Raw genomic sequence first — 24,701 nt, 5'->3', positions numbered from 1 at the left:
AAAACATATGCAATCTAAAACAAAAATGGTTTTGTCCCTGTTCTGATTGTTTTCCCTGCAAATTTGTCTGTTTGCAGATGCATGAATTGCTGGTGAGCTAACTGTACCAGCAGAGGAGGACACTCTGCCTGCCTGTTTCCTGTGTAAATTCCCTTTTTATTTGTGTATCAGATTGTTTTAAAATAACTATGCCAAGGTAAATATGTACGCATGTAGTAGGCAGAAGGCTGGCCCTCAAACAGTCCACGTCCTAATCCCAGGAGCCTGTGAATATGTCACTATACATTGGCAAAAGGGACTTGTTGATGCGGTGCAGGTAAGGAAATTGAGATGAGGGATTTCCCTGGATTATCTGGGTGGGCCCAATGTCATCATAAGGGTTATTTTTCAGCACACAGACTTGCCCGGTTACAGCTGGGGGAGCTCTGCTGACAGAAGGGTGGTCAATGAAACGCTGTGCTGCTGTCTCTGAGAGATGGAAGAGATCAAGAGCCAAAGAATATGGGCAGCCTCTAAACACCAGGACAGGAAGGACAACAGGTTCTTCCCTAGAGCTGCGGAAGGTAATGCAGCCCTACTGATCGCATGATTTTAGCCCTGTGAGACACAGGGGTTGGACTTCTAAGTTACGGAACGACAGCAAGACAAGTCTACATTGTTTTAGGCCACAAAGCCTGTGGTAATCGGTAACAATGGCCCCGGAAAACTGAGAATACGATGCAGGAACAGACTCTCAGCAGACTTTCAGCTTACAACTAATAATTACATTACGGTAATGAGTAAAATAAAAATACTCCTGTATATATGTTTTTTCTCTGCATTGTATTATCTGGAAGCTAGCTTTCCTAACTAATTTGACCATAACTTATTAAAAGCACTTGGGACTTTTTGTTTGTTTTTTTGTTTTGTTTGTTTGTTTGTTTTGTTTTTTTTGAGACGGAGTCTCACTCTGTTGCCCAGGCTGGAGTGCAGTGGCGTGATCTTGGCTCACTGCAAGCTCCACCTCCCGGGTTCACGCCATTGTCCTGCCTCAGCCTCCCAAGTAGCTGGGACTACAGGCGCCCGCCACCATGCCTGGCTAATGTTTTTTGTATTTTTAGTAGAGACGGGGTTTCACCGCGTTAGCCAGGATGGTCTGGGTCTCCTGACCTCATGATCCGCCTGCCTCGGCCTCCCAAAGTGCTGGGATTACAGGCGGAAGCCACCGCGCCTGGCCACTTGGGACTGTTATTGAGAAGACTGATGTTTCAACAACCAGAACTAGAAAGACAATGCTGATAAAATTCTGAAATGTATTTATAAAGAGCATTTAGGGGCCAAGATATAAATTATTACATAAACTGGAAACAGGAACTTCTTAGAATTAAAACTGATAAAAGACATAATTCTATATTGTTGGTTTAACAAGCAAAGCTATGTCCATACACTCTATTCCTAATAAACACAGGTATATTTTGATACCATATATATATATATACACACACACACACTTGAAATCAGAAATGATAGCACATACTTACAGCTATCTTCAGTCGTTTCAAAAACGACTCCTCAATAGATAATGAACTATATGGATTTATGGACTATGTATACGATGTATTATGGACTATATTACTCTCGACTGAATAATTATTAGTGGGTTACCTTTTTCCACCAATGAAATATTTGAAAAGTATAATATACCTATCAATATGTTTAATAACATATTAAACATATTACACGATTATACAATTAAAAATTGTCATTAAACTTACTAATTCTGAGATTTGAAAATTTCCACTAAAAACTACATTGTGTTACTATTTGAATACTGACAATTTTCTCTACTGGTATATGTTAATCTGGCAAAGCTAGTTATCAATGCGATTTACCCTGGGGAAATCAGATCAACATAACTGGTGGCAAAGATCCCATTGTCAAACTTTCTTCATTAGAAATATAATCAAACTTACTAGCAATCTCTTAAACTGTGCTCTGTCAGTACGCTCCGATCCAAATGGGAGCTGGGGCCGCAGTGGGGTTGGGGAGGAGACAAACAAAACCTTGTAATACCAAAGGTGCTACGGAAATCGAACATTTCAGACTATCACATCTCTTCTTAGAGGTGGTGTGTGTGTGTGCGTGTGAGAGAGAGGGTGTGTGTTTGTGTGTGTGCTGCATGGTTAAGAAAATTCTGAGGAGGATTTCTGAAAAACCCACAAAACTGGGGTAATATTTACTGTTGTGAGAAAAAGCCAATACAAGATTAGTCCATCAGATCCTTCAATAAACATGTTCTTCTCTCTTACTGACAAGTTCAAACACCTATTCATCAAGAACAGCTTAGCGATTTTCCCCAGCAGACATTCATGCAAGTATGTACGGTATTGTTTAAAAGTGGTCCAAGAAAAATGAAAACACAGTGAGGCTCTTAAGGGTAGCTAGTGCATCTACACTGTGAGAGAACACAGTAACACAACAAGCAAGCAAAACACAGTGTTTCAGCACACCGCTGCCTCACCATTGTCATCGCACGACTCGGACTGGAAGGAGCTCAGGGACTGCACTTCAGACAGGCTTTCCCGGGCACTGTACGGCTGGGAAGGCTTTTCCTCTAGAGGCTTCTTGGAAAGACAGGGATCGAGATCCACCACTTTAGCTAAAAGGAAGGATGACAAACATTAAGTATATGAGCCAAGACCGTTTTGTTCACTGCTGAATCCTGAGACGCACCATGCATTACCCAACGATGGCCTGAGATTTACTGAATAAATGAATGACTGAAAGAAAAACAGAAACACCTTACAAACTCAAACGAAGACATAAAAAACACCCCGCACAGAAAGACCTACATATCATTTCAGAGATTATTCAGAGTAGAAACTGCCCGTAAGCATGCCTATGGATATCATTAGACAATAAAGGCTGCTAACATTTTCTTTTAAAATAATATGTACAGCCTTCAAAAAAAAAAAAAAGCATCAAATATATGTTAGGTCACTAATATAAATATTTCCACTTCTCCAGGTCATATTTTTAAAAATCCTAGTATGAAGGCCGGGCGCGGTGGCTCCAGCCTGTAATCCTAGCACTTTGGGAGGCCGAGACGGGCGGATCATGAGGTCAGGAGATCGAGACCATCCTGGCTAACACGGTGAAACCCCGTCTCTACTAAAAAGACAAAAAACTAGCCGGGCGCGGTGGCGGGCACCTGTAGTCCCAGCTACTCGGGAGGCTGAGGCAGGAGAATGGTGTAAACCCGGGAGGCGGAGCTTGCAGTGAGCCGAGATCCGGCCATTGCACTCCAGCCTGGGTGACAGAGCGAGACTCCGTCTCAAAAAAAAACCAAAAAAAACCTTTAGCATGAAAATGCTCCCAATTATTTTTTTTTACATATTAATAAACTCAAAAATTATAGATGAGAACTTTTATCAAGTATAAAATGAAACAGCCTCTCCAGAATATTAACTAAAACATGACTAGATTCAATTTCTGAATTAAAATAACATCATAGCCACAATGCTCAGCCAGCACTCAGGACATCCGGAAAAGTTTCACATCATCGTAAGGATTTCAGTCTGTGCATACTTGTCTCTAACATAGAGTACACACGTTCTGACTGGACAGAACTTGTAACCTGTTTACCTCAAGTGACATTTCAGTGAGATGAAAAAACAGCTCTTACTGTCATAGTCAAAGTCCCAGCTAGGCTTCTGTATGGAGTCGCTGTCGGAAGGGGAGTTGGAAGGCGGTGGGGGAGGCAGGTTCGGCGCCACGCTGCAGACAGCCACTGCTTTTCGGTGCCCGTGCACAGACTCGGGGTTGAAAGTGCTGAATTCGGGATGCTCTGGGATAGCAGATCCTTCGAAGGAATTTCGGTCGAGATTGTTTCTTGAGTCACTTGGAATACTCGGGGTGTAGGAAATAGGCCGGACAGGCACCTGGGGTGGTACGTCTGAGTAAATGTTCTTATTTAGCTTGGAATCAAAATACGGTCTCTGCAGGAAAGCTGTGGCGGGCCCCAGGTGCTTGTCTTCAGGTTCAGCCTGATGCTTCTTTTTCCGACTGATCATCTTACGGCAGATAACAAACACCATCACCAGTAAAAATATCCCCACTATAAACACAGTGATTCCGATCCCTTCTGCCAGCCCAATGTTCCACGGCGTGGACACGTACTGGTTGGGTGCAGCGTCCTCGCAGTGGCGCCCTCTGTACTCGTGGCTGCAGTTGCAGTGGTAGGAGCCATGTGTGTTCTCACAGAGGGCCCCGTGCCGGCAGGGGTTTCCAGCGCACTCGTCAATATCACTCTGACACCTGCCAAGAATGTCAGGAATGAGGACCGACGTGGGTAGCATATGCCGGGCTCAGTCCTTAGAGACTGAAGACCAATCCCTCCTTGCTGAGTTATGTGAAGATCAAACCCAGACATGAAACAACTAAAAAGGGCAACAATGACAACCACGACAAAAGACCTTTTGTGGAGAAACCAATCATGTGATCACACGCTTTTGATGTATATTTGGGAAGGAAACGTATCAAGCCAATATTAATGGCCATTTTCCTAGGATCCAACAGACCACTACATCAACCCCATTGTCTAAACATTCGTTTTTTCAAGCATTATATATATTATACTCATCTGCTTGATATTTCATTTTAAAGAGTGAAAAGATTATGAATTATATAAGGGGCCAATATGAGGATTACCAAAATCTGACACAACGTAGTTCAAATCACTGAAGGTCTGTTGCATCTGCCGGTCAATATGACACTATGAAAAGGTATGGATCTAAATTTTGAAAGAAACCATTTACCTTTCTCCCCTAAAACCTGAATCACATTGACAAACGGCACCATCCAAACTGTCAAAGCATGTTCCGCCATTCTTACAGGGTTCATCTTTGCAGTACGGACTAAGCTGACACCTGAAGAGTAGGAGAGACAGACATGAATCTCACGATCCGATTGCAAATAAATACAGCAAAACGAAAGCAAAACAGAAAACATTAGCAAGTCAACGTGGAGACTTTTTCCATGCACCATTATATGTTTAAAAAGAATTTTATACTACAATTAATTATGGAAGTTAAGAAAAATACACATACCTCTGACCAGTATATAACCCTCTACACTGGCAAACAAAGCCTCCGTTGTCGACAACACATGTGCCCCCGTAGAGGCATGGGTTGGAGGAACACGGATTGACGCTTATCTCGCAGTAGGTCCCTATGTATAAGGCGCTGCATTTGCAGAAATAACCTAAATTGGCAAAAAGGAACAAAAAAGTCTTATCACTCAATGACTCAGAAACCTGGTCTTAATTATACTGCTTTTTATCTTTAAGATTTAGTTCTCTGAGGTCCGTAAAAGCTCGTAAAATTCTCAGTCTCTCTGGGAAAAAAGTTGGCTACATCGACAAGCCTTCAGCCGCTGGTAAACCGAAACACACAGAATTGGAGAGAACTGTCAGCTTTAGTTCATCATAATTGGCATTAAGATCATTAGGTCAAACATATAGAGGAGGAAAACACAGTTCTTTACGTGAGTGACCATGTACATAGACAGCACCACTTCACATCTCAAGTTATTTGCAATTCACAAGCATTGAAGGATTAAATGAAAAAATTATGAATGTGAGAAGCACTTCGAAGACTATACATTACCTTTCAGTATTTTATTTTTTGAGACAGGGTCTTGCTCTGCTACCCAGGCTGGAGTGCAGTGGCTCAATCTCAGCTCATTGCAGCCTCAAACTCCTGGGCTCAGCCTCCTGCGTAGCTGGGACTACAGAGGCATGCCACCATGCCTGGCTAAGTTTTTAAGTTTCTGTGGAGATGGGGTCTCCCTGTATTGCCCAGGCTGCCTCACTCCTAGTCTCAAGCGATCCTCCTGCCTCAGCCTCTCAAATGTGTAAAGATTTAAGGAGATCACCATATCTGTTCAAAGCAGTAGGAGAATGTTGACTCCACTTTGTCAAGTCTGTGACAGGTGGTGTGGCAGATCGTCCACCTGCCTGCCTTGGGGACACACTGCAGCACAGCGCTTCCCTGCCCCTCCAAAGCTGGCATGGCTGTGGGTTTTTCTCAGGATGAAGAACTGTGGTGTCCTGGGCCAGAGCCTTTAGGAGCCAGGGCATGGCTGCCACGCTCCTTTACTCCTGCTTTGGGACCACGGGAGTACATGTCAGGAAAACACCTCTCTCAGCCTCATCCCTAAGTGACAAAATGAGGACAGCCTCCTTGCTAACCTGGTTTGGACGTGTAACTAACATAAGCACAGTATAAACCAGAGTGTTTCTGTGGGGATGGCCTGGCCCACTCTATGCACACAGCATGCAAATACACTTCCCGAGAGAACAGGAGAAAACCAAAGCTTTGGAAATCCCACTTAACTACAGTATTGTTTTTGCTCTATTCATTACATCAAGCAAGCTCTATTTGGCATGACAACTGTCATTTTCCTAACTATGCCCTATTATTGGTAAGTGGGCCTAGCAGGAGTCCGGGGTGCAGAAGACCCAGAGTACCCCACTACGCCCGGGCTTCAAGACAGACAGATATGGCGACACTTCCGGAGGGATTCAGGGCCTTCTAGAAAATCATATTCCCAACTATTATTGCCAGCAAGAATCTAGCAGGCCATCTACGCTGAGCCGTTAGATAAAAGGTGATACAAAGAACAAAGAAGGCCTAAGTAGTATGAATTCTCAATTCCCCTGGGTCGATGACTATGAATTAAAGAAGGCTTCTGAGTCACCGGGGTGCCTCCTGCTCGGGTGCTGGGACGGCACTGCAGGCGTGCGGCCGTCGGGGGGCAGTACCTGCAGCCCGGGCCCGGAAGAGCACCAAACCCAGCTCTGCTCCCGTATGAGGGATGCTGCCCAATTCCAACACTGCCTGCAGCGTCTGACAACATTATCTGAATCAAAAGAGAAAAAAATAAGAACAATACCTGGGGGGCTTCCCCGTAAATGCATACATGTGTACCGTTTACAGATGGTGACACTACGGAGCCTACCTCCAGCAGGTGACGGACTGCAAATGCCTCCGTTCTGGCAAGGGCTGCTGGTGCAGTCTTCCGTGGCCGTCAGGAAGCACCCTGGAGACACACCCGCCGACTCTTCGACGTGGGCATAGCTTCTGGGTTTGCTGTTTAAGGGCAGCTCCTGCCCATTCAAATGAATGGAATCCATGCAACCCCTGAAACCATTAGCAACCTGAGGACTTCTTCCATGCCCTGTTCCCTGCTGACGGATGTGGCCACCAAAAAACACGTAGTTATCCAGGTTCAAGGTTTTCAGAGTCCCTGGGGCTGTGCCCGATGCAGTGTGAACTTGGTCTAGAACCAAGCGAGCATAGTTTCCATTCACTTCCAAGGACACTGCGTGCCACTGCCCATCATTGACCTGAATGCTCTGAACAGAGACAATGCCAGGGCCGCTTCCACAGTCAAACTTGTACTGCAGCCTTCCATTATGAATCTAGGATAAGAACAACGACTGTTCACATTACTCTCATAGACCCTTCCATGAGAGTCCTTCATCACAAATCTACAGGAGACGGACTGGGGGTGAGGGTAGATGGATAAGGCCTTGCATTTAAGTACTACAGAGCACAAACTCATTTGTCCACTGTACAAATCATTAAAATGCGTCTTTTAGGAATATCAAGTCATAATGCACATCCACAAAGCATCACGGAAGCAAATAATTAACTATTAACTGAACACATCCAGCATTAGGTAATAGCGAAAGTCAAAACTGAATTACACTTTTAGAAAAGGTGGGCAAGATACGTATCACTGGAAACACATGTGGGACGTCTCTATAAACTGTAACTTTTTTTTTTTTTCCAGACAGTTTCTTTTTTTTTTTTTTTTTTTTGAGACGGAGTCTCGCTCTGTCGCCCGGGCTGGAGTGCAGTGGCCGGACCTCAGCTCACTGCAAGCTCCGCCTCCCAGGTTCACGCCATTCTCCTGCCTCAGCCTCCCGAGTAGCTGGGACTACAGGCGCCCGCCACCTCGCCCGGCTAGTTTTTTGTATTTTTTAGTAGAGACGGAGTTTCACCGTGTTAGCCAGGATGGTCTCGATCTCCTGACCTCGTGATCCACCCTTGTTGCCCAGGCTGGAGTGCAGTGGTGTGATCTCAACTCACTGCAACCTCTGCCTCCCCTGTTCAAGCAATTCTTGTGCTTCGGCCTCCCGAGTGGCTGGAATTACAGGTATCCGCCACCACATGTGGCTAATTTTTTGTATTTTTAGCAGACAGCGGGTTTCGCCACGTTGGCCAGGCTGGTCTCAAACTCCTGACCTCAAGTGATCCACCCATCTCAGCCTCCCAAAGTGCTGGGATTATAGGCGTGAGCCACCACACCCAGCCACCACCATTAAAATGTAGTATCGCCTAGAGTTTGAATGTTAACTGTCACATGGACCTAAATCTCTATGTCATGGCAGAGCAAAAAGAGCTCTTCATCCCACATAGTTGAAAACTTGGACAGGCATCAATGAACTGTTTAAATGTAGAATTCAACCATTTCACTTACTTTATTATCTGTGCAAATTAACAATCTGAACATAAAATGAAATGTATGGTTTGAAGGTCTTCCACTGAGATGCAACACTGGAGAAACATACCTCCAAGATGCTATAGTCGGTTCCTCGCGCGTACATGACAACCGCATGCATGGAATACGTTCTGAGTCTCATGGTCAATTTCATCTCTAATTTGTTTTCATTTTCCATCAGACGGTATTTCACATAGCTGTTTCCAGTCAATGTCATAGATGAACTCCCTGTGAATTGCAAAGAGGAAAAAATAAACCAGAACCAAGTTGAAGCATATTCTTTAAAGTATGACTCCCCTGCACCCCTTGAGACTGATTTAGGGTTTCATTTAAGATTATAACATTTTAATATCCAATTCTGTGGGAAAATGTCTATTTGCTAAATCCAAAGCACAGCATGACTGGCTCTCCGTTTGGAAAGAATAAATTTGACTACTGCATCACACAGAAATGAATTCTAATGAAAGATTAAATATAAAAACGTTCAGTATAAAATTATAAGAAAATTTCAGAAAATAGTTATATATGGCCTCAAGGTGATTTAAGAAACCTTTTCAAGCAAAATCAAACAATCCCCATTCCCCAAAGAAGACGAAAATGTCATCAAGCTCCAGAGACGGCAACTGTTACATAAAATTATGTAGAACTGACTAAATGACAATAAATTTCAAAATGACAAGAGACATACTTAACAAATCAAAAAATATAAATATAAATGATAAAAACATAGAGGAAACTGCAACATTGTGAATGTTAATACTCCTAATACACAAATAACTCTACACATTGATACTAAGAAACAAATACCCAGACCATCAAACAACATGAACAGGTAGGCCACAGCAGAGGCAATACTGATAGGAAATGAACAAATGAGATGAAAACTTTTAAAGTAGCCAGAGAAATGCAAATTACAATAATAATTAGGTATCATTTCACACCCATCAAATAGATGGTGGGGAAATTCATTTCATAACAAAAAATGTTCAATGATGTCAAGAGAATGGAGAGTGAAACCTTCATACATAACTGGGAGAAATAAAAATTAATATGACTTTCTGGAAAACTAACATAGTCATATCAAAAAATTTAAAATGTCACTGATCTTTGACGTAGCAAGTTCTAGTTTTATAACGTATACACTGATTAGAAATGAACGCATCAGTATGTAAAGATACATGTAATCTCTTTATCTGAAAGAAACAGAACAACTTGAATCTTTAGACATAAGAACCATGTTGAGTAAGTACAGCTACGCTAGAAAACATTATCCAGCTATCCAAAAGAATCAGGTGTATAGGTACGGGCTCGGAACAACACGAAAGCTGCTCTTTACCACACTGCTAAGCGGAGGGAAAAGGCAAGAGGGAGAGACCTGCGTGAGACATGATCACTCTTGAGTTTCTAGGAAAATCAAACTGCTACATACGGCGCTGCGCTGTTAGCTCTATATGTTTACATAATCACTGAAGACCCAGGAGGAGGAACACCAAGCAAGAACCAAGGGCTGTGCTGTAATAAGAGGAAGCAAAACTGACTGCTGTCATTCTCCATTCATCTCCACATCCGTCTTGTTACAATAAACATACTTTGCAGTATTTTTAGAGTCCAATAAAGAAGAAAATTACAAGAAACAACGAAACTGATTTTTTAAAAAGAAAAGTATGCCCAACCACTCAACTCTCACCTGGGCACTGAGCAAACCTGCCGCCGGGACAGACACAGGCGTGCTTCTCCTCCCGGGGATCAGACACACACTCGGATCCCTCAGGGCACGGATGGTCTTCACAGCCATGGTGGACAGGGGGGCATCTTCCCTCTTCATTCAAAGATAAGAGGGGAGGAAGGGAAACGATAATTAACAGACATTTCAAGAACATGGCCTTGCATGTGTAACCATCAAAGGCTTCCAAGGCCGTCTGAAACAATCTGTGACCCCGACTTTCATACACTCATGGGCGCTACCTTTGCAGAGACACACTGCTGCCCTGTGGTGGCGGGGAGTCACAAAACTCAGTCTGGCTGTGCTGTGTGTTGACATTACACTTTCATCCACAGACACCTTTTCATCGCAGAACTTCCAGGGGCAGTCCAGTCCTGCGCAGAGTTTCTGGAACACATCCAGTATCCGAACTCCAATGATGTCCTCAATATCAGTCAAGGAAGAATTAATCTTGTGCAGAAGTTGTTTTGTTGAAATCTGAGCACTACCTGATTTCTCTACAAAAAGTAAGACATCCAGATGTGGGTGAGGTTCAGAGGGCTGCAAACTAACAATGTGTATGTCATTCCTCCTCACACCCAGGATGTTCCGTAAAGCTCGCTGGAAGTTGCGCCAGTAGTCACCAACAAATTCTTCCGGAGTGAGATTGGCAAAGCGGATAGCGATGGTGTGGTTCAGCATCTCCTGTGTGACTTGTCTGATATGCACTGTGATGTCAGCCACCGTCGTGAACTTCCCATCTGTTACGCTGACATTGAGAAGGTACTGCCCTATGTCTAGCTTTTTGTGTGCTATCAGCTTGCCCCCTGTGCTGGAAACAGAGAACAGGTTGTCCATCTGGGGATCAAGACTGTAGGTCAGAGTATCATACACGTCCTGGTCTGTGGCGTGGATCTTCCCAATGACACCACCTGAGTATTCTTCTCCGGAAGCGGTGATGAAAATCTCTAGGGGCAAAATCGCAGGGGGATAGATGCTCTCCTCAATGACCCTAATGTCAATGTATGTCAGAGATGACAACTGAGGTTTTCCATTATCTGCCACCTACAAGAAAAGAAAAATAAAACCACCTTCGTCTATGGCACTGTTTATAACTTAATAAAAAAATTTATATTACTCAAGTTCCCAAAAAATTACTAACTGGTAGATATCCATTTCTCCACATAAGAAACGTATCAAGGAAAAGGATAAATTTATTTATAGCACTTCACTAATTCACACTAAAACCTAGCTCTGTCAATGACTGAAAAAATAAACAATGAGCTCCTTTAAAGCGCAGTGGGATAAAAATGGAAGGTATGGCAAAAAACAAGGACGGCAATTCTATGAATGTTTGTCTTTCTATGAAATGTAAGCTGTTCAAATAGAAAAGGGTAACCATGCCAAGCAGCTCTTCTGTATGGATCCACAACCAAACCATAAAGAAAGCCATTCACACCTTAACCTGCAGTAAGTAATGATCTTTCTCCTTCCTCTTGATGGCAGATGAAGTCAGGAGGACTCCTTGCTGGTTAATTTCAAACGCCTCATCATCATTTCCAGTTACAATAGTAAAGAAGAAGGGTGGACCGTTATGGGAAGAATCCTCATCTGTTACTACCAGCTGCAGTACGCTGAAGCCCACTGGCTTATTTTCCTGCACAAGATTAGAAACAAAATTAAACAAAAATCCTGGAACACAGCCACATCTATCTGGGACGGACACACGAGTTTCTATAATATAAAATACAAAATACAAAACAAAGTCTTATTGCTCTATCGAGAGGAAGAGGAGAGGCGGCAAAGGGAGTGTGGTAGTGAGGAGGAGGGAAAGAAGGGGTGTAGCAAAAGGAAGAAAAAGGAGGCCGAGGAAGGAAACGTGGTAAGAAAGGATGTGTGAGGAGGAGGAGGGAGGAGGGGAGGCAGAAAGGAGGAGGAGTGGGGGACAGGAGGAAGAGCAGAGAGGAATAGGAGTGCAGGAGAGGAAGAGGACTGGAGGAGAGGAGGAAGAGAGGAAGAGAGGAAGAGAGGAGGCCAGGCGCGGTGGCTCACCACCTGTAATCCCGGCACTTTGGGAGGCCAAGGCGGGTGGATCATCTGAGGTCATGAGTTCGACACCAGTCTGGCCAACATGGTGAAATCCCATCTCTACTAAAAATACAAAAATTAGCTGGGTGTGGTGGTGGGCGCCTGTAATCCCAGCTACTTGGGTGGCTGAGGCAGTAGAATCATTTGAACCTGGGAGGTAGAGGTTGCAGTGAGCTGAGATCATGCTATTGCACTCTAGCCTGAGCAAGAAGAGTATAACTCCATCTCGGAAAAAAAGAGGAAGAGAGGAAGGAAGAGGAAGAATGGGGAGGAGAAAGAAAAGAGGTTGACAAGAGGAGGAAAAGTGAGGAGGGGGAGGAGGAATAGTGAGGAGGAGGGGTGATGAGGAGGAGTGGCGACGCGGTGGACAGAGGAGAAGAAAGAGTGGAGACAGTGAAATGGGGAGGTGGAGTAGGGAGGAGGTGGGGGAGCAGGTGGAGTGGGGAAGAGGTGGAGTGGGGAGGAGGAGTGGGGAAGAGGTGGAGACAACAGGAGGAGTGGGGAGAAGAGTGGGGAGGAGGAAGAGAAGAAGAGAAGAGGTGGAGGGGGGGAGTGGGGAGAAGGAAGAGGAGGAGGAGGAACGGAGAAGAGGTGGAGGGAGGAGGAGTAGGGAGGAAGAAGAGCAGGGTGAAGAAAGTGGAGTAGATGGGGCGGGAAGGAGGGATTGGGGACTAGAAGAAGAGCAGGAGGGAAGAGGAAGGTCAAGAGGGAGAGGAGAGGGCAGAGAAGAGCACCAGCGGCAGCAGGTCTGATTAAACAGTAGGAATCCTAGAACCGTGAGAATATCTCAAAAATCAAAGCACAGAAAGAAAAGAGATAAAAGCTTGGCTTTATCTTTAAAATGCTCATCTCTTAATATTGATAGAGACTTCTTGAATTCTACCTTTCCCATTTTTCTACAAAGAAACCTATGGATAAGAAAGAAAAGCAACAGAGGCCAATGGAAAAGCTCATTTCAAAGAACCCCATGACCCCCTTGGCACTCGAAGCCCACCTGGATGATGACGCTATAGTTTCCCCTGGAGAAGACGGGCGCATTGTCATTGACATCAGACACATCGATGTTCACAGTCGTCGTGTTGACTCTGGGTGGACTGCCGTTATCAGAAGCTTGAACCGTGAGCGTGTAACCTGAAATCTTTTCAGGGAAAAGGCAGAATGCACGTTCATTTTCACGAGGCCGACAGACAGAGCTCCAATCAGGAGTGTCCTCCTGAGAGTCGTGAAGGGCAGGTCCCAGGGAGCTGCCATTATCTATTGCATCCTGTCTGTGGACGATGCCCTAACCCCCCACACACGAATGCACTGCAAGGAACACCCATTTCCCAACAGCAAGAACTACCGATAATAATTAGATTCCCTGATGCCTCTCAAAAATGTACTTGTTTTGCAAAAGTGTTTTATCTTGCAGTTCTATTAACAGAAATCAAGACATAAAAGTAATACAAATGATTAGGACAAAAAGTTAACCTATCTCAAATGCTGTGGCTTTGGTCATACGGCAGCAGCCTTCCTTAGGGCCCCAAGTCTGCTCTCCGTGGAAGCAGACAGACATGAGCTGCCTCCCGCACCGCAGCGCTGACTCATTTCCAACGCCTCAGGACACTCCAGATCACCCTCCCCCTCAATTTCACACTCGGATTATACTCAGCTGTCTAAATCCCTCAGGATTAGCTCACCATGACCTCCTACAAAAGAAATAAAGTCAAATGAGATAGCTCCTTCTTCAGGGCAGTTCCCTATAAAGCTCTGCCTTCTAGAATGAGTTGTGGGAGAAGCCAGAAAGCTGGCTAGATCCCAGAGTATGTTCTACAGAACGCTGGTCCTGCAAGACGCTCCAACAACAAAGAATTCTGCCGACACACTAGCTTGGGAAACACCACAGGCTGGCTCCTTTGGTATCTCGCAAGGGACAGAAGTGTATTAAAGGATCTGGGTTCTTTAGTCGAAGATACTAAATTTATTCTGCCCTGCAGTGGGGGCAATCCTAAGCATGCTTCCCAAATCCTTGGAAAGTCCCTTCTCGGCCGGGCGCGGTGGCTCACGCCTGTAATCCCAGCACTTTGGGAGGCTGAGGCGGGCAGATCACAAGGTCAGGAGATCGAGACCACGGTGAAACCCCGTCTCTAGTAAAAATACAAAAAATTAGCCAGGCACTGTGGCGGGCACCTGTAGTCCCAGCTAGTCAGGAAGCTGAGGCAGGAGAATGGCGTGAACCTGGGAGGCGGAGCTTGCAGTGAGCCGAGATCGCACCACTGCACTCCAGCCCGGGCGACAGAGCGAGACTCCGTCTCAAAAAAAAAAAAAAAAGTCCCTTCTCAACATTCACACATCAAAAGAGAAATTAAAGAATTGAGACTTTAATGAGATATTCATCACTATCTCCCCCCCGCCAAATTCCTTTAATCTTAGATATATCCATTATTCTTCTGAAATTTCATTCTTTATCATCACCAATGTCCTTCTCATTCCCAAATCGAAGGCTTCTTTTGGTTCGCCTTCACAGGCCTACCTCTCTGAAGTAGTTCCTGCTCAGCTTCCCTTCCTGGACATGAGTCTGCACAGATGAGTGAATGGATGGATGAATGGATGGATGGATGGATAGATGGGTGTTGGGTGGATGGATAACTGGATAGATAGGTGGGTGGATAAACGGGTGAATGAATAACCGTATAGATGGGTGAATGAATGGGTAAGTGGATACATGGGTGGGTGGGTGAGTAGATGGGTAACTACATAGATGGATAACCACATGGATGGGTGGGTGGATGGATGGATAACCGGATACATGGGTGGTGGGTGGATGGACACATGACTGGATAGATGAGTAAGTGAAGAGATGTGTAGATGGGTGAGTGAATAGGTAACCAGATAGATGTGTGGGTGGTTAGGTCAGTGGGTGGATGGATGGGTAGGTGAATGGGTGGGTAGATGAGTGGGGAGATGCATGGGGGGATGGATAAATGGGTGGATGAATGGATGGATGACTGGATAAATGGGTGGATGGATGGATGGATGACTGGATAAATGGGTGGATGGATACTGGGTAAGTGGGTGGGTGGATGTTCAGCATTGCTGCCTCTCCTCATTTGTTCGTATTTATCTCAATCCCTCATGTCACTTCTATCAACATCTCCAAGGGCAAGTACCTATCTATGTTTAGGGCTTTCCAGTCTCAAAATCTGACTAAAATCTCCAAATACTGGCTGAGTAGTTCTGCCTGAATATGCTATTTCCCTATAAAAACCAGCGCATCAAAAGCCACATTCACTAGCCCCTCCCATCCCTTACACGTTTATACCTCATAACTTCTCTTTAATGGTACTACCCAGTCAAAGTAAGACCAAAAAATCAGGCTGCCTCTGACACCAATGTTTTCTACATGGGCCCATATCTAAGCTTTGTGGATTCTAATTTTTCCTTTGCAAATCGTTTCTTCATTTGGTATTCGTAGACACCGAAATCCACAGATGCTCAAGTCCCTGATATAAAATGGTGTAGTATTTGCACATAACCTATACACATCCTCCCACACTTTAAGTCAGCTCTAGATTATAGTACTCAATACGATATCAATGCAATGTAAATGGTTGTTATACTGGGGGTGGGGGTTGTATTTTCTGTTGTTGGTGTATTGGTATTTTTTATTGTTTTTCTTTTTCTGGAGGCAGGGTCTCACTATGTTGCCCAGGCTGGTCTTAAACTACTGGGCTCAATGAATTCTCCCACCTACGCTTCCCACGTAGCTGAGACTATTGGAGGAGGCCACCACACCCAGCATTTTTTCTTCTCTAATACTTTTCGATCCGTGGTGGGTTGACTTCACAAATGCAGAACCTGCAGATAGAGAAGAGCGACTGACCTTCCTCAGCTCACAAATGCTCATATCCTAGTGCCTGTGGCATCAGCTCCAAACCTCCGGTCCTGGTTTTCTATGTGGCCAGTAACCTGTGTGTAAAATACCTTCCTATTTTATCTCACTCTACTTTCTTTGTATGATTACTCCAATACAACTGGGTAAATTCCCCTAAATAAATTTCTTGGCTTCTGTCTGTGTGCCTGTGTTCATGCAACTCCTCACTGGAAATTCCCTTCTCTCAACCTCTATGATTTTCCAGATCTCTGGTATTATTTAAAACCCAGCTTCTAGCTTTCTGAAGTGTCTCAGAACTCTGGAACCAACAGTAATTTCTTCCTGAATACAAAGCTTTATTATCCAAACTTCATCCCAGCATGGAACACATTTCTCACATTGGGATCTCCACAGTGTAATTGCTTTTCGAGTGTTTACGTCTTGCTGTCAGTTCTTGAGGCGGTCGGTCCTGCTCACACCACGCCCAGCAGACAGGAGCACAAGGCATTTCTAGGTATTGAGGTGGTAATTTGTAAACAATGTAAATCAAACTTTTTCACTTACTGTTTCTCGGTCGAGAAGTTTGGTCACTTTGACTTCTCCCCGGCCAGGGTCAATGGTGAACGGTCCTCCCTGGTTGCCATCTATAATTGAGTAGTGGATGTGGCTGTTGGAGGGTCCGTCGGCATCGTCGGCCAGAACCTAGAACACACCACACTCCTGTTTAGGAGACAGCTAAGGAAGAGGCCTAAACCTATTAAACAACATTTGTGATCTTAATAGCTTAGCTGTTTTAACATAATTATTCACAACGAAGTCAGCAATTGGTTGGCCTAACAAAGGACACTTTCAAATCTTCAAAATATTTACAAAGGTCACTACAAAAAACAGATTGATTTTACTAAAAGCTTTTGCAAAGGTCCAGAAGATACACAGTTTTCACTGTAATGGGGGAAAACACACACCGTAATGACAGACTGCTCAAGAACGGCATCTTCACTGATCACTGCTGTGTAGGTGTCTTGGCTGAACACAGGGGTGTTATCGTTGACATCTGTTACATTAATGTTCACAGTGGCAACGTCCCTCAACGAAGGCGTGCCTCCATCAGTGGCCTCTATTGTTAGGTAATATTCATGAGAGCTTTCATAATCCAGATTCTCGATGATAAATACGGCCCCTGAATAGAAACCACAATTACTTCCAGCATTTTGTAATGCCACCACATTTTCCTACTACGACTGAAACAGATGAACGCTTTTGAGTACATTTAGTTTTCACTTCAAAAGTTTACTTACCATTTATGTATGTTTCCTATTTTCTTAATTCAACAATTAAAAACTATGAATCCGCCCATCCCTGGATCTTTCTCTTAATTTTCATGATATTCTTCATGATATTTAGATTGCTTTCCCAGTCAACACTACCTACATCCCTGTTTATTATAGACATGATTATGATATCATCCCTTCCATACCATAGCTCACTCGACTTCACTCTAGTTTAATAAAATCATAAAAATTCTATTGTGTCTTTTAGTTTCATTTTCTGTCTCATCTTTTTAAAATATTTTCCTTCTCAATTTTTAAAATAGAGATTTATATCCTTTTAACTTCTAGACAACCCTTTATTTACAACCTATCGTTTTCAAAAATCCCTTTTTTAACAATTCCTTTAACGTCTTTCCTTTCACATCACTCTAGTCCTAAAGAGCCCTAAAAATAATTTTATTATATTATAAATACAATTTGAAAGGAGCAACTTTTTACAGTATTGTAAGACTCAGGAGTACTTTCGACCACAGGTTGGCAAGACAATGAAACATTCGCGCAGCAGGAGTCAGCAGTTCTTATGTCTTTTGAGCTTGTTGCAGTCTTTCCCTAAGTGTGATTCGAAGTACTCCAACTGTTACAGATAACTAGCATGATAATGAAGTCAACTTCACATATTGTCACAAGTCCACTACAGAAACTAAAATAAAAAAGACTGGAATTACTATTTCACTTGGGAAGTTACCTTCCGTGAGTCTGATTACATAAGGACCTCTACTAACCCCCATTCTTATCTTGACTAACTTGCTATACCTTACATCTCAACTAAACTAAGAGAACGTGATGCTCTGATTTTCTAAGTTAATTTGCTTGTATTTTATAATGAACATGCCCAAAATGTATTAGATAGAACTATAATCTGAAGTCTTCCAAATAACATTCAATCCCACTGTTAACAACTAAAAGAAAATTTGATTTACCATTTTAGAACATCCACTGACAACACAGGGTCACTTAATATAAGGCAACATGGTAAGCAAATCTAGTCCTTTTGGGGGAATGAAGGGGTTCCTCTCAGATACATGGTTGGTTACCTGTTTTAGAATCTATGCTGAATTTCCCATGTTCGTTTCCACTTAGTATTGAGTAGGTGATTTCGGCATTTGCTTCAATGTCCCGACTTGCTGCATACACTTGAAGAACTTCAGTTCCAACAAGAATGTCCTCGGACACGGTGGCTCCATATTCACGGTACTCAAACACAGGGGGGTTGTCATTTATGTCAAGAACTGATACAACCACAGTACCAGTGGCGGTCAGCCTCCTTGGCAAGCCTTGATCCACAGCTTTCAAAGAGAGGGTGTATACTGCCTGCAGTTCTCTGTCCAAAGGTTTTTCTAACTGAATAATTCCAGATAATTCGTTAATGGAGAACTGCCCATCAGCAGAGTCGATCAGTGAGTATAAAATCTTCCGATTTAATCCTATCAAGACATAAAATGATGTCAAAAGATTTTAAATACAAACATTTAAACACATTTTTTGTTTTGTTTTCTTGAGACAGTCTCGCTCTGTTGCCCAGGCTGGAGTGCAGTGGCGTGATCTGAGCTCACTGCAGCCTCTGCCCACCAGGTTCAAGTGATTCTCCTGCCTCAGCCTCTCGAGTAGCTGGGGTTACAGGTGCGCTGTAATTTTTGTATTTTTAGTAGAGACGGGGGTTTCACCATCTTGGCCAGGCTGGTCTCGAACTCCTGACCTCATGTTCCACCTGCCTCAGCCTCCCAAAGTGTTGGGATTACAGGCGTGAGCCACCACGCCCGGCCAACACATTTTTTTGAAAAAGACAAACATGTAGATAATTTTTTTGGAGGGGTAAATGCTAATATACATTATTTGCAAATTTGTATGACTATGATCTTTAAAAAGTAAACTTTTTGGATTAGATTAACAACTTACTTTGTTAAAACAAATGTAAATATAATTTCATGGGAATCTGCCTTCTTAGACTATTTTATATAGGAGCCAATACTACCGTACCTAACAAACCTTTAAAAATCAAATCTATTTATCATTTAGCTTCAGTGATAAAGACCTGAAAAGCAACAAAGCAACATTTTTGCTATTCTTCTGAAATTTCTCAGGATCACAGGATGAGTATCCCTAAACTGAAAATCCAAAATGTGAAATGCTCCAAAATCTATTAACTTTTTGAGTGCAGAACCGATGATTTTTAAAAAATGCTCATTAGAGCATTTTAGATTTCAGATTTTTGGAGCTGGGATACTCCAATGATAAGTACATAATGCAAATACTCCAAAATCTGACAAAAATCAAAACATCCAAAAATACTTCCAGTTCCAACTGTATTATAAATAAGGAATACTGAACCTGTGGTATGACTGAAGAAGTTATTCAGTTATTTTGAATAACTGAAGAAGTTATTTCAGAATTTTCTCCAAAAAAATTCTGAAAGATTTGTAAACCTATGATAATAAAGCATTTGCTTCCATTACGTTCCAATGATGCTAAAAGCTCTCTCTGTCACTAATGGTTTATTTACAAAGTAACACATCACTAATTAATTCAATGGGGTATGAAGATCAGTTAGTAGAGTCATTGACCAGAATTGTAGACACCTCACAGCAGCGGGTTCACTGGGCACAACTTTGGAACTTTAAATATTCATTAAAAATTAATTAATGATTCTAAAGATTTCCTTCCACAACAAGGAAGGGGCTACGGAGCACGCGTGAGGAGTGAGAGGCACAGGCTGAATCTGGGGTGTGTTTTGAAACACAGGCTCCTAGGATCTCAGTGAGCAGCGCAGGGCAAGAGCATCCCCCGGGAGATACCTGAGTCGGCATCTGTGGCCTGCACTCTCGTCAGCAGTGTTCCGGGCTCTGTGTTTTCAAACACGGTGATGGCATAAGGGTCGGCAGAGAACTCGGGGGCATTATCGTTCACGTCTTCCAGTGTGAGCACAATACTGGCTTGGCAGAATCTCCCTCCTCTATCTGTGGCCCTGACGAGAAGATGATAAACAGCTTGCTCCTCACGATCAAGGGGGGCTGACGTTTTCAGTTCACCTACAAACAAAAACAAATGACTCACTTGTAATTTAACATGTGACCTGCAGCTGTACATCTTATTTCTTCCCCTTTTCTCTTTCAATTACTTAGTCTGAGTATTCAGTCTTCCTCCTGAGACCAATATTATCAATGATAGATTCAACAGCTGCAAGAGGCAGAGAGATCCAGGTCTCCAACCCTGCCAGGTGCTAGCTCTTTAAGTCCTGCAGGTCTGAGGGCCTCTCACCTTGTATTTAAGACTGCACAGGTAAAACAGCTACCTAATTTACCAAATTTAAAAAAAGTTTAAATTTAGATTCACATGTTCACAATTAGTTCCTTAGGAGGATAATAAAAAGGTTTAACAGGAAACTTAGTTGATTCCAATTTTACTAAAATATAAAAGGAAAACAATTGTATTTTAAAATAAAATACCGCTGGGCGCAGGTGGCTCAAGCCTGTAATCCCAGCACTTTGGGAGGCCAAGACGGGCGGATCATGAGGTCAGGAGATTGAGACCATCCTGGCTAACATGGTGAAACCCCGTCTCTACTAAAATACAAAAAACTAGCCGGGCGAGGTGGTAGGCGCCTGTAGTCCCAGCTACTCCAGGAGGCTGAGGCAGGAGAATGGCGTTAACTCGGGAGGCAGAGCTTGCAGTGAGCTGAGATCCGGCCACTGCACTCCAGCCTGGGCAACAGAGTGAGACTCCGTCTCAAAAAAAATAAAATAAAATAAAATACTACGAATCATTTTGTTTATGAAAATTCTAAATTATGCTAAATTATAAATTCATGGTCACAAATTCAAGAAAATATGCTATTTAAATAAAATGGATAAAGCAGAAAGCTTGAGTTTAACTTCTGAGGGTTTTTTTTTTTTTAAAACAAGTGGCATAAATGCCTTCTAAATTTTAAATCCTTGGTTCAGTTAGGTGATATTCTTGCTGTTTTTAAAAAAATATCACCTTGAATTTTACACACTAAATTGCTGGTAAGATTTCTAAGAGATGTCAACTTCGGAGCACCACAATACATTTGAAAAGGGCAAAATGTAATTTCAAATTTTGTGTGTGATCTAAAAATCACCCACATATATGATACTGTTGGAATATACAATTTTGTCCCAAACTCCAACATTACCTGTGTCTGGATTTAGTTCGAATTTTTCTGCACCTGAACCCAATAAAGTGTAAGTAATTTCAGCGTTAGAGCGGATGTCTGCGTCTGTAGCAGAGATCTGCATGATCAATTTTCCAGGAAGGACGTCTTCGGGAATAGTGTCTGAATATAAAGTCTGCAAAGAGTTTAAACAAAAATCGTCACATAAAAACATTAACAGGCAGCACAAATGTCAAGGGAATAACGGAAAAGAAATCATTCATCTTTGACCACAGAAAACATGGGACATGACTAAAGATAAAGTCCCAAGAGCTTTGAAAACGCTTTTTCTCATAAAACATAAAACACATGTGAAACAAGGAGAAGCTGTGGAGCAGCCACCAACTCTACATCCCTGAAAGAGCCTGGTCTGATGTTTAACCTACAAAATGCTACTATATGTCATTAAGCTGATTTCATATTCAAATCCCTCTGAGAAAACAGTAAGCAGTAATCGAAAATTTAAGTAGCACTCCATGTTTAACTAAAAATTGCAGAGAGTATCTGTTATATCATATCTGCTTATTTCCAAATACAGGAATTTATTTTTTGCAAGTGTTCCTAACATAAATAATTGCAGTTGAGAGAGAACCAAGTTTCATGTTATGGGAGAAAACGAAGATTCCTGAAGGCCACAGAAGGGAGTGTGAAGGCTCAGCCCCTTCCACTGCCCTGCGTGATCCTGGTGCCCAGTCTTCAGCCCCTTCCACTGCCCTGCGTGATCCTGGTGCCCAGTCTTCAGCCCCTTCCACTGCCCTGCGTGATCCTGGTGCCCAGTCTTCAGCCCCTTCCACTGCCCTGCGTGACCCTGGAGCCTAGTCTTCAGCCCCTTCCACTGCCCTGCGTGATCCTGGTGCCCTCATGCTCAAACACGGTGAACAGCTGTTTCTAGCTCCAATTATTTAGAAATCCATGCCATAAATTAAAACCTAAAAAAATTAAGATTTGGTTGATTTTCTTAATCTGAACTCAACTACCAGTGAAGTACTCATGGAAAAGTACTCCATGAAAAAGGACTCAGGAAAAAGGGTATTTCATAATAGGATGAATTTAAAGGATCTAGTGTCCCAGTCTTATTCCTGAAGATGATACAGTATTGTATCGAAATAATATCAAAGGGCTAAAAAACAACCAAAGACACTTAGTTGCTGTAAGAAAGAGAGAATGTCGCACCCCTCCTGAAAATACAAAGTACAAATAAGAACTGGAATTAACTCCTGGGCCCTGAGAAGTTCCCCTTCCTTTCACGACTGAATTTAAGAGTTCTTCCATCTTAAGTCTTTCCCTGAGAACAGCCCTATCACGTTCCACAGCCACAAGCATCTCAGACTCACAGAATCTGTGGTGGGTTCCAACTCCTCCATCCTCTTCACAATCACATTCCTCTCTATCCAGCCTTCTCCTGGCCCAGTGCACTCCTCCTCCCTGTCACTCTCAGCCTTCGTCCCTGGGCAGGTCTATTTCTTCATCACTGCACTCTCTCATCAGGCATCCATCCACAACATGCTACCCAGACTGCCACCTGCACACCATCATGGGACCCAAATGGTCTGTTTCGCATCCCAGCTCCACTCACCACCCTGCCTCCCTAGAGTCCCCTTCTCCCCTACCCAGGGTGGCACTGCACTGGTGTCCTCTTTCTCCTTCCAGCTCAGCCCCCTTCTCCCTTTGGAAATCTCTCTCTCTTCTTTTTTCCCCTTTTTGTTAGTATCCTCTCAAATGAATTCAATTTTCAGCTATCCAGAGACAACGCCAAGTTCCTACACCTTTCCTTAGTACCCATCCAACATCTCGCCTTCTCTCAGTGTCTAAAAAACACATGGTCAACTGGATGTCCCATTACTTTAGCAAACTCGAATTGGAACTCAACATGGAACTCCTCTAAAGCCAGCCCCCGGCTCAGACTCCTCTTTGCCACGGCTTTGGTCGCTCCCTCTACTCCTGTAGAAAGTCGGGCTCAATGGCATGCCTGCCGGCTGTCACACCAGATGGTCTTCCTTGGTAGTGGCTTTGGTCCTTTCACTCCTTCCCCACCTCTGCTTTCCAGGGCCCCCTTGCATCCACTCCTCCCTGTCTAAATAATGGGCACGACGCTTCCAAACTAAGCTTTTTTTTTTTGTTTTTTTTGAGAAGGAGTCTTGCTCTGTCGCCCACGCTGCAGTGCAGTGGCGCGATCTTGGCTCACTGTAAGCTCCGCCTCCCAGGTTCGCGCCATTCTCCTGCCTCAGCCTCCCCAGTAGCTGGGACTACAGGCGCCCACCACCACGCCCGGCTAATTTTTTGTATTTTTAGTAAAGATGGGGTTTCCCAGTGTTAGTCAGGATGGTCTCGATCTCCTGACCTTGTGATCTGCCTGCCTTGGCCTCCCAAAGTGCTGGGATTACAGGCGTGAGCCACTGTGCCCGGCCCAAACTAAGCATCTTAAGGAATTCGTCTCATAGTATCTCTACCTTACCGATACAATAGGCTCCAAAGTCCCTATTTTCTCTAGGATAGAGTTCAAATCTCCTGGAACGACCGCCACCACCCATGGTAATCCAGTTCACCCTTTTCCAAGACTCTCAGTGCAGATTCCCACTTCTGGAAAACTTGGTGGCTATTCCACAATCCCTCCTCACACGTCATGGCCCCTCCCCACCCACTCCTGATGACCCAGTTACCGCCCCCCGAGGTTGAGCCAGCCCTTCTCACCCTCTGGCCCCAGGGACCACCCCTGCTCGAGCCACATGGCCCTCACCTAACCTTGGAGGGAGCAGCTCTGCCTATGTCTACTTTTAGTTCTCATTGAATGGTGAGTCCTGCAGATGCAGGAAGCACGCTGTCCACCTCTGAGATTCTCTAGCATGCAGATGAGCAGACGTCCCCACAACAGTGTCCCACGGCACATCGGCACTTTGTTTCCGGTCAGATCCTTCCCCCAAAATAGCTGTATCCCCATATTAAGAGAATCCCCTCATGAAAAGTTCACAGAGCATTTTCAGTGTTAGACACAACTGTAGTCCTGTCCATAAT

The 24,701-nt window shown here is 43.7% G+C and overlaps 1 protein-coding gene across 2 annotated transcripts in view; it reads right to left on the bottom strand.

The window, feature by feature from the left end:
- The window catches only part of FAT1 (FAT atypical cadherin 1), a 140,781-nt gene that overhangs the window by 5,700 nt on the left and 110,380 nt on the right, over nt 1–24,701 (bottom strand). For both annotated transcript variants that reach the window (XM_030919690.1, XM_030919694.1), the window contains exons 12-26: nt 21,672–21,825; nt 20,314–20,547; nt 18,556–18,945; nt 17,156–17,370; nt 16,755–16,892; nt 13,332–13,475; nt 11,709–11,906; nt 10,513–11,314; nt 10,235–10,366; nt 8,618–8,775; nt 7,000–7,462; nt 5,088–5,241; nt 4,797–4,907; nt 3,665–4,296; nt 2,501–2,638 (exon numbers count right to left, since the gene is read on the bottom strand). In XM_030919690.1, the coding sequence (XP_030775550.1) occupies nt 2,501–2,638; nt 3,665–4,296; nt 4,797–4,907; nt 5,088–5,241; nt 7,000–7,462; nt 8,618–8,775; nt 10,235–10,366; nt 10,513–11,314; nt 11,709–11,906; nt 13,332–13,475; nt 16,755–16,892; nt 17,156–17,370; nt 18,556–18,945; nt 20,314–20,547; nt 21,672–21,825 (4,063 nt within the window). The remainder of the gene's footprint in view (nt 1–2,500; nt 2,639–3,664; nt 4,297–4,796; nt 4,908–5,087; nt 5,242–6,999; nt 7,463–8,617; nt 8,776–10,234; nt 10,367–10,512; nt 11,315–11,708; nt 11,907–13,331; nt 13,476–16,754; nt 16,893–17,155; nt 17,371–18,555; nt 18,946–20,313; nt 20,548–21,671; nt 21,826–24,701) is intronic.

Source organism: Rhinopithecus roxellana, chromosome 2, assembly GCF_007565055.1.
Source record: "Rhinopithecus roxellana isolate Shanxi Qingling chromosome 2, ASM756505v1, whole genome shotgun sequence".
Taxonomy (NCBI): Eukaryota; Metazoa; Chordata; class Mammalia; order Primates; family Cercopithecidae; genus Rhinopithecus; species Rhinopithecus roxellana.
This window is presented reverse-complemented; position numbering and strand designations above follow the sequence as displayed.